We start from the raw sequence: 10,907 nt of genomic DNA, 5'->3' as shown, positions 1-10,907 counted from the left end.
TGGAGTTTGGGAGTGAGGTCCAGGCTGGAGCTAGAAATTGGAGAGCTATCAGCATATAGATGGTATTTAAGGCCCTGAGACATTAAATGAGATCACTCAGAAAGTGAGAGTGGATACGAAAGAGGTCCAAGGATTGAACTGCTAGGCACTTCAGCACTGGGAAGTTGGGAAGATAAAGAGAAACCAGCAAACAGAATGAGAAAGTGATCGAAAAGACGAGACAATAAGTGTCCATCGACAGATGAATGGATAAAGATGTGGTACACATATACAATGGAATACTACTCAGCCATACAAAAGAATGAAATAATGCCATTTGCAGCAACATGGATGGACCTAGAGATTATCATACTAAGTGAAGTTAAATCAGACAGAGAAAGACAAATACCATATATCATTTATATGTGGAATCTAAAATATGACACAAATGAACTTCTTTACAAAACAGAAATAGGCTCACAGACATAGAAAACAAACTTATGGTTACCAAAGTGGGGGAGGGATAAATTAGGAGTTTGGGATTAGCAGGTACACTCTACTATGTATAAAATAGATAAACAACAAGGACCTACGATATAGCACAGGAGACTATATTCAATATCTTGTAATAAGCTATAATAAAAAAGAATCTGAAAAAGAATATATGTTATATATATAAAACCGAATCACTGCGCTGTACACCAGAAACTAACATAACATTGTAAATCAACTATACTTCAATAAAAAGTTGTTTGAAAAAAAAAAAGAAGACAAAGGGGTGAGTGGGGTATTGTGGGAACCGAGGAAGAAAGGGTTTCGAGAAAGTGACCATATTGTCAAGTGCTGCTGCCGAGGACTGAGAAGTGACCATTGGACTCACCCGAGTGGGGGTCATTTGTGACTAGGGCAGTTTTGGTAGAGAGATGGGGACACAACCTGACTGGGTGGGCTCATGGGAGAAAAGTAGCAGAGAAATTGGAGACAGTGAACAGAAGCAACTCTAGTATTTAGTACAGAAGAAATAACAGTACATGTGTATGCTGGTGAGAACGGTCCAGTAAATAGGGATAAATTGGGTGATGCAGTAGAGAGAGGAGGACGGCAGCAGCCATGACCTTGAGAGGGAATGGAATCTAGTGCACAGGTGGAGGGACTGCTGTTGGCCGGGAGCATCAACAAGTCATCTATCTTACCGAGGAGGAAGCAGAGTAAATGGGGCCAGATGCAGGGGGCTGGGTAGCTATGGTGCTGGGAACTCGTGGAAGTTCTAATTCTTTCCACGTTCTTAGTGAAGTAGGAAGCAAGGTCAAGCTCAGCTGAGAGAGTGAAACTAGAGGGAGGAGAGGTTGAAAATTTGAGGAGTTCTTCAAAAATACAGTGCTGAATTTTGCTTATGAGTTGGGGGACAATTTCTTTATTCGGTAGTTAGAGCACAAGACACACAAAGCCTGCAATGAGCTAACCCAAAGCTTAGGTTCTTGGTAAGATTAGTGTTCACAGAAGTCGGGGAAGAGGAGGGTGCAAAAGATCCCGAGATGCCTGCTGCAGGACAGGAGGTACCCCATCCTGTTCACCGGGTAGCAACTGAGGCTACTAGTAATTTGCTGCGTTGGCTGGTGTTGGACCCCAGTGTGAGGTCTGTCGGTGCCTCCAGAAAGCAAGAGACGAAGAGCCCTCCCTCCACCTTGCCCATTTGCTCCCTTCAAATGGAAGATGGGATGTAGAGGGTCAAGCAGGGCCCCCCCACACACCTCTGAGTGGCCACCCTACTCCTCTGTTGACATGGGGTGACCGCGGCAGTGAGGTGAGCCAGGGGACTGCTATGAGGAAAGAGGGAAGAAGCCCGTTCTAACTGTTCTACACTCCAAAGAGCTCCACGTGAAGGCAGCATTTCTCAACCATGGTCCCCAGACCAGCAGCATCATTTTACCTGGGAAATTGTTAGAAATCAAATTCTTAGGCTATGTCTGAGACCTCTACATCACAGCCTCTGAGGGAAGGGGCCAGCAAGCTGTGTTTTAACCAGGTCATTCTCATGCCAACGGCAGTTTGAGAAACGCTGCTTACAGGCAGCCTGGAAAAGTTTCTATCTGCTCTTATCCAGTAGTGCCACCTATTGGGCAAGCTCTTCAGATGCTGAGAGATTAATACAAACACTGGGGAATTTCCTTTTATTTTTCTGTACTTAACTTTACAAACCCAAAACAAAAGGCAACCTTCTTAGGACCCTTCACATTATGCAAACACTAATTTTACATGGCTGTAACGAATATATCGAGACGCCTATATCTTGGTTTTTCCATAAAACATTTTGTACCCACTTTCTACGTATTAGTCCAATAGAACTTATAAAGTCATTATTTTTATTGTAAAATTCCACTATAACAAAATTACATAGTCACGGTGACTACATTTTTCAAAGTAAACTGGACACAGGGTCTGACAGAGTATAAACAAACAGATGGAGACAACGTGGCCTAATATTTGGAATTAATACCATCCCAGGAAATCATAGAAGTTTGTTATCATATCACAAATTAGTCCATTGTTCCATGGTTTTAGATGCTTGAACCATTTCCAGTTTTCAGTAGTTATAAATAATAAAGCCGTAAGTACCTTTGTACAATAAACTGGGGTTTTTTAAGTTATTTCTTTGGGATTAAAAGAAATCTCTAAAGTAAAATTTCCAGCCCAAATGTCTGATAATATCACAGCATTATTTAAAGTTAACAAAAAAACTAGAAATAGTCCAAATGTGTTAACAAAAGAATCGGTAACTTATGGTAGAGTCATCACGTACTATTCTACAGCCATCATCAATCATGTTTACCACAAGCTTAAAACAACAAATTAGCAGGGGATTTTGTCAAGGTTGTGGCTTCCCAGCATCTTTGGAACACCTTTCCTGTGTTGGTCCTGCCTCCACTGTAGAAGCCAGAAAACTTGCTTTGTCAGCTTCTCTTGCAGACAGATTTACACGTGACCTAGGATTCTTCCATCAGACATACCAAGGTAAGACTTTGATTCAAAAGTGAGCAACGTGAAGAAGCAGGAAACATATGGAATCCACTTTCTGGTGAGGGTGGCACTGGCTTCCAGCATTCAGAGGTCCTGGTATCCGGTCCTCAGCATCATGGATGCAAACTCTGGGTCCATGTCCAGGGGTCTTCACCTGGTGGTGTGGTTTGACCATTACTGCTGGCTGAATAACCTTTAAGCCCATCTCTCTGGCCCTGTCAGAGATCTGTGAACTATCTAAGTTTCTTTAATAAATTCCCTTTCTGCTTGTGTGCTTGTTCCAGTCCTTTTGCAGTAGAACAAAACATCTTAAAACTTAGTGGATTCCATGGCTTAAAGTAGGGTTTCTCAACCTCAGCACAGTTGACATTTGGGCCACATAATTCTTTGGGAGGGGGCCTGTCCTGTGTCTTGTAGGATGTTAAGCAGCATCTGGTCTCTACCCACTAGATGCCAGGAACAGCCCCCGCCCCTAGTTGTGACAACCAAAAATAATGTCTCCAGACATTGCCAAATGTCCCTTGGGGGCAAAACCTCCCCCAGTTGGGAACAACAATCAAATATTGGAGAATATCTTGACTGGGAGGTTCTGGCTTGGGGTGTCTCATGCGGTTGCAGCCAAATGGTGGTTAGAGCTGGGGGCTGGCTGGGGATCTTTCTCATGTAGTCTCAGGACCTCTCCACATGGTCTCTTTGTATGGACTAGTTTGGGCTTCTTCACAACATGGTGACCTCAGGTTAGTTGAACTGCTTATGTGGAAGCTCAGGGCTCCAAGAGGGTGTCCCAAAGAACCGGGCACAGGCACACCTAGAGATACTGGGGGTTCCGTTCCAGACCACCACAATAAAGCAAAGAGCACAATAAAGCAAAGAGCACAATAAAGCGAGTCACACAAATTTTTTGATTTCCCAGGGCATATAAAAGTTAGGTTTACACTATAGTGTAGTCTATTAAGTGTGCAATAGCATTATGTCTAGAAAAACAATGCGCATACCTTAATTGAAAAATACTTCAGGGGGCTTCCCTGGTGGCTCAGTGGTTGAGGGTCCGCCTGCCGATGCAGGGGACATGGGTTCGTGCCCCGGTCCGGGAAGATCCCACATGCCGCGGAAAGGCTGGGCCCGTGGGCCAAGGCCGCTGAGCCTGCGCATCTGGAGCCTGTGCTCCACAACGTGAGAGGCCACAACAGTGAGAGGCCCGTGTACCACAAAAAAAAAAAAAAAAAAAAAATACTTTAAGGCTTCCCTGATAGCACAGTGGTTAAGAATCCGCCTGCCAATGCAGGAGACACGGGTTTGAGCCCTGGTCCAGGAAGATCCCACATGCCGCAGAGCAACTAAGCCCATGTGCCACAACTACTGAGCCCACGTGCCACAACTACTGAGCCCACGTGCCACAACTACTGAAGCCTGTGCACCTAGAGCCCATGCTCCACAACGAGAAGCCACCACAATGAGAAGCCCGTGCACTGCAACGAAGAGTAGCCCCCGCTCGCCGCAACTAGAGAAAGCCTGTGCGCAGCAATGAAGACCCAACGCAGCCAATAAACTAAGTAATTAATTTTAAAAAATACTTTATTGATAAAAAATGCTAACCATCATCTGACCATGCGGAGTTGCCACAAACCTTCCATTTGTTAAAAAAAATTTTTTTCCAAAGTGCAATAAAAAGAGGTACACCCGTAATGCCTTTATGAACTACCCTCAGAAGTTAAATGTTACCATTTCCACCACAGTCACAGGATTCAAGAGGAGAGTACACGGACTCTGCCTCTGATGGGGAGAGTGTCACGGTGCCATTGTAAGATCACGTGGGATGGGAGTTGTGGAAACTTTGGAAAATCTTACCTGTCACAGTGCTCAACATCATTACTCACCAGAGAAATGCAAATTAGAAGCACAATGAGACACCACAGCACACCCACCAGGATGGCTAAAAAGAAAAAGACTCACAATGCCAGGTACTGGGAAGGCTGTGGGGGAACTAGAACTCTCATACGTTGCCGATGGGCATGTAAACTGGCACAACCAACTCTGAAAAAAACTGCTTGCATTGACTAAAGCTAAACGTATGCCCAGTCTATGACCCAACAATCTCTTTCCTGGGTTTGTAACCCAAAGGAAATAAATGCGTATGTTCACCAAAGACACAAAGGAGAATGTCCATAGAAGCTTTATTCAGCAGATTTAGAAACGGGAGAAAAACCAAATGTCTAGCAATAGGAGGATGGATATATAAACTGTAATCTCTTCATTCAATAGAATGTTACAGTGCAATATAAAAGGACTAACAACTTTATATACAACAATATATGAATTTGAATTTCATAGGCATTATGCTCAGCGAAAGAGGTCAGACGTGTACACATGGTGTAATTCCATTTCTGTAATATTCAAAAACAGGAAAAACTAATCAGTGGTAATGGAAACAGGAAATGGCTACCTCTGGTGGGAGGACGGTATGAATACTCACTGGGAAGAGACACAAAGAACTTATGGAAGGCTGGGGATAATCTATATTTTGGTCTGGGTGGTGGTTATACAAGTGTATACCTATGTAAAAATTAATCAAGGTATAGAGTATATTAGTGCCCTTTAATAATTTATTTCAGTTCCCAACAAAAAGTAGAAATAAAAGCCCTTTTCTGTTTAAAGTAGCTCTTGGATTCTGTCAGTTACAACTAAGACCCTCCTCACCTAAGAAGGATGGTGGCCCTCACCACTGGAAGGCCAGGGTCACACTACAGCCACCATATGCTCCTGTGTGGCCAGCCCCTCTGCCAATTAGGCCCACTGGAAAACCATCTCCACTCAGGATGCACCCAGGAGAATTTTCCTATAGGACAGAGTTCCACAACCAAGCATGGTAACCCTAAAATATTAAAAGCTGACGCACCAAAAACTGTAGCTGTTGATTACACCAGTGGAGAGCTGCTTGCGCACAGCTGAAGGATAAATTAGGAAGCCGAAAGGTTACATTGAGAAATTTTCCCAGAACACAGCACAAAGAAATAAAGGGATGAAAAGAATGAAGAGGACTGTAAAGACAAATGGAAGAAACATTCAGTAGCTAAGAAGAGTTCTCTACAAGTTATTTCCAAAAGGAGATAATCGAAGCAACATCCAAAAGGTAAAAGTCAAGAAATTCCCAGGATTGAACCCAAACACAAGTCAGATTGAGACAGACCTCTGAGTGCAATCAGTAATAATGATAAAAAGCACACCTAGGGCTTACCTGGTGGCGCAGTGGTTGGGAGTCCGCCTGCCGATGCAAGAGACACGGGTTCGTGCCCCGGTCCTGGAGGTTCCCACATGCCACGGAGCGGCTGGGCCAGTGAGCCGTGGCCGCTGGGCCTGCGCGTCCGGAGCCTGTGCTCCGCAATGGGAGAGGCCACAACAGTGAGAGGCCCTTGTACCGCAAAAAAAAAAAACACATCTAGACACTGTAGCAAATTTTCAGAACTAGAAGGATGAAGAGTTCCCTAAAAGCTACCAGAACAAAAAGATCTGAAAAAAATGAGAATGCGGTTGACGTGAGATTTCCTGTCAGCAAAACAGATGCAAAAATATTGTTAATCGCTGAAGTCAAGTGATAAATACATGGGAGTTCAGTACATTATTCCCTCTACTTTTCTGTAAAATTATTTTTTATGATAAAAATGTTTCTTCTCTGTTTTTCTTTTCTTTATGGATGCAAGAAGACAACAGAGTGATACCGGCAAAGTGCCGAGGGAAAATATCTTTGAACCTTGAATTCTATATCTATTCATTTTGTCAAAGAATGAAGGCAAAATAAAGACCATTTTCAGATTACAAGGACTCAAAAATGCCGTCATACCAGAAGCTCCAAGAGAACTTCACCAAGGAGAAAAATGAAACTAAAAGAAGTGATGGGGGAATTCCCTGGTGGTCCAGTGGTTAGGACTCTGTGCTTTCACTGCCGAGGGCCCGCGTTCAATCCCTGGTCAGGGAACTAAGATCCCGCAAGCTGCGTGGTGGCGCCAAAAAAAAAAAAAGAAAGTGATAGGATACAAGAAGCAATGGAGAGCAAAGAAATAAGGAAACTATGTGCTCAACTTAAGCTATTATTGCTTATAAAAATTATGTCCCTTAACAGCAAACTGTAACGAAAATTCAAGATATATCAACACGGAATTGGTGGGACAGGAAGAAAGAGGTGAAATTTAGGGAAATAAAAGCTTCTAAAGGTCTCATTTTGTCCAGGTTGGTTATACAGAAACTAACTGACCCTTAGAGGAGCGCTCCTCGAACTTGAATGTGTATATGACTCATCCGGGCATTTTGTTAAAGAGCCATTTCTGATTCAGCAGGTCTCAGGTGAGCCTGAGATTCTGCACTTAAAATACACTCCACAGAAAAGAGAAGCCCCTACACTGTTGGTGGGAATGTAAGTTGGTACAGCCACTGTGGAAAACAGTGTGGAGTTTCCTCAGAAAACTAAAAATAGAGCTACAATATCATCCAGCATTCCCACTCCTGGGCATATATCCAGACAAAACTATAATTCAAAAAGATACAGGCACCCCTATGTTCACAGCATCACTATTCACAACAGCCAAGACATGGAAACAACCTAAATGTCCACTGACAGATGAATGGATAAAAAAAGTGTGGTACACATATACAATGGACTACTACTCAGCCATAAAAAAGAAAGAAATAATGCCATTTGCAGCAACATGGATGGACCTAGAGATTATCATACTAAGTGAAGTCAGACAGAGAAAGACAAATACCATATGATATCACTTATATGTGGAATCTAAGATATGATACAAATGAACCTACCTATGAAACAGAATCACTGACATAGAGAATAGACTGATGGTGGCCAAGGGGGAGGTGGGTGGGAGAGGGATGGATTGGGGATTTGGGATTAGAAGATGCAAACTGGTATATATAGAATGGATAAACAACAAGGTCCTCCTGTATAGCACAGAGAACTATATTCAATATCCTGTGATAAACTATAATGGAAAAGAATAGGAAAAATAATGTATATATATGTATAACTGAATCACTTTGCTGTACAGCAGTAATTAACACAAAATTGTAATTGAACTACACTTCAATTTTAAAAAAAAAACAGAAAAATAAAATACACTCCACAGACTCTAAAAAATACAACAACCTAGTGACTATAACATAAAAGAAGCAGACTCACAGATATAGAGAACAAATTAGTGGTTACCAGTGGGGCAGGGGGAGGGGCAATATGGGGTGGGGGAGTGAGAGGTACAAACTATTGGATATAAAATAGGCTAAAGGATGTATTGTACAACACGAGGAATATAGCCAATATTCTGGAATAACTGTAAATGGAAAGTAATCTTTAAAATTTTATAAAAATAAAATAAAATAGTGAAATTAAATTAAATTAAAAACCACACTCCACAGAAGGCACTTTGAGCAGCAAGGCTTTAAACTACATTGTGGTTAAAAACTGTGTTGACTCAGGGTGAATGTATGCTAAACTTCCCTCACTCGGTTTCAAAAATGTAAAAACGATAGATACAGTGTTTAAAAAAATACTCAGGGACATGATTTTTAAAATCGTGGACCGGAAGGGAAGTGGAAACCCACAGCAGTAAGGACAAGTTTAACAATGTGGGCCCATAGAGTCCCGGAAGAACCTGACCCAGATAGTGAAGTCTGGAATTTCTTTTTTTGCTTTATTTTATTCTATTTTTTAATTTTCATTTTTCAGTTTTATTGAGATATAATTAACATACAGCACTGTATAAGTTTAAGGTATACAGCATAATGGCTTGACCTACATAATTGTGAAATGATTACAATAAGTTAACATCCATCAGCTCATATAGATACAAAAAGAGAAGAAAAATGTGTTTCTCCTTGTCATGAGAACTTTTAGGACCTACTCTCTTATCAACATTCAAATATACCACACAGCAGTGTTAACTACGGTCATGATGGTGTACATTACCTCCCTGGTACTTATTTATCTTATAACTGTAAGTTGGTACCTTTTGACCACAAGTCTGGAATTTGAAATCCAACCAAGGAGTAAGGAACACCCACACACCCCCATTTCCAGTGGGGACACTGCTCATGGTCCCCCGGCTATATGTGAAGGTGAACAAGGCCCACCTATCCACTGGAAACAAACTGCCCCTGATAGAGCAAGAAAGCAGAGAGACTGCACAGTCAGCCACCAGGTATGCATTTTGTGTGAGCTCCTGCTTTGGAAGCGTGATGTGCCCACAGAGCAAAAGCCCTGAGCCACTGACTTTGGTCCTCAAGACGTTGGGCTGAAGCCCATCGTAAAACCACTTTCCAGGGACAGTGAATGGGAGAGAAAAAAAGCCGTCATGAAGATGAGCGTTCCAAAAAAACCTACAAAGGCCACAATGAAACCCAACACCCGCACAAGGAAGCCAACATCTGAGAGGAGTCATATAAAAGAAAGTCGAAATAATAGAACAATTTGGAAAGGATTTTAAAATAAGTGTATTTAAAATCAACAAACAAAAGCATGTGCTACGAATCAAGAACAGATGGAATTCTTGATAAAAAACAACACACAGGCAGTGCGCTGGGCACTCCTGCGGCTCCGTCTCCTGCTACAACAGTGTTTGGACAGAACAGACCCAGGGGCGCCCCTCGCTCCCGCCTCTGACCACCTCCAACCTGTGTTCCACTCGCAACCTTCGGAACCAGCCGCTCAGCTGTCCTCGGCCACCGGGACCGCCAACACCATATTTTGAGCTTAACTCCGTATTACCGATCCACCACGAGCTCCCAGATTCGTCAGAATGATTCTGCCGAGGTGGAGGCCGCCGTCAACCGCCTGGTCAACAGGCATCTGCCGGCCTCCCGCACCTACCTCTCTCTGCGCTCCTATTTCCACCGCCACGACGCGGCTCTGGAGGGCCTGGGCCACTTTTTCCGCGAAGTGCCCGAGGGGAAGCGTGAGGGCGCCCAGCGTCTCTTGAAAATGCAAAAGCAGCGCGGCAGCCGCGCCCTCTTCCAGGACGTGCAGAAGCATCTCAGGATGAGTGGGGTGAAACCCAGGACGCTGTGGAAGCCGTCGTGCTCGCGGAGGAGAACCTGAACCAGGCCCTTGTGGACCTGCACAGCCTGGGCTCTGCCCGCGCAGACCCCCGCCTCTGTGACTTCCTGGAGAGCCGCCTCCTAGATGAGCAGGTGAAACTCATCCAGAAGATGCACGCCCACCTGACCAACCTCCGCAGGCCGGCTGGTCCCCAGGTGGGGCTGGGCGAGGCCCTCGTCGAAAGGCTCGCCCTCCAGCACGAGTAGGAGCGTCCAGAGCCCAGCGGCCTTTGAGGAGCCCCTGTGGTGTCAGGGCTTTGGCCTTTAGTTATACTAGGCAGGTTTTTTTTAATAATATATTTATTTATTTTATTTTTTTATTTTTGGCTGCATTGGGTCTTCGTTGCTGCGCGCGGGCTTTCTCTAGTTGCGGCGAGCGGGGGCGCTACTCTTCGTTGCGGTGGCTTCTCTTGTTGCGGAGCACGGGCTCTAGGCGTGCAGGCTTCAGTAGTTGTGGCATGTGGGCTCAGTAGTTGTGGCACGTGAGCTTTAGAGCACAGGCTCAGTAGTGTGGCACGTGGGCTTCAGTAGTTGTGGCTTGCGGGCTCTAGAGCGCAGGCTCAGTAGTTGTGGCACACGGGCTTAGTTGCTCCGCCACCTGTGGGATCTTCCCAGACTAAGGCTCGAACCCGTGTCCCCTGCATTGGCAGGTGGATTCTTAACCACTGCACCACCAGGGAAGTCCCACTAGGCAGCTTTTAACCACCCTGGAGCCCTCTCCCAAGCCTTGGACCAAATGGAAACAACAAAGCTTTTTGCAGCAAAAATAAATAAATACATATTAAAAAATAAAAACAACACACAAATAATTTTTA

The 10,907-nt window shown here is 44.0% G+C and overlaps 1 protein-coding gene across 1 annotated transcript; it reads left to right on the top strand.

The window, feature by feature from the left end:
* Nucleotides 1–1,514: 1,514 nt before the first annotated feature.
* On the top strand, nt 1,515–10,299 carry LOC309978086 (ferritin light chain-like; the record flags this gene model as incomplete). Its single annotated transcript, XM_082864428.1, has 3 exons — nt 1,515–1,615; nt 9,700–9,950; nt 10,013–10,299. 3 exons carry the CDS (start codon nt 1,515–1,517, stop codon nt 10,297–10,299), a joined length of 639 nt encoding a protein of 212 aa, XP_082720554.1.
* Between the last annotated feature and the right edge of the window lie 608 nt (nt 10,300–10,907).

Source organism: Leucopleurus acutus, assembly GCF_964270905.1.
Source record: "Leucopleurus acutus genome assembly, chromosome: X".
NCBI classification, from domain to species: Eukaryota; Metazoa; Chordata; class Mammalia; order Artiodactyla; family Delphinidae; genus Leucopleurus; species Leucopleurus acutus.
Note: the sequence above shows the minus strand (reverse complement) of the source record. Positions and strands in the feature narration are given on the sequence as shown.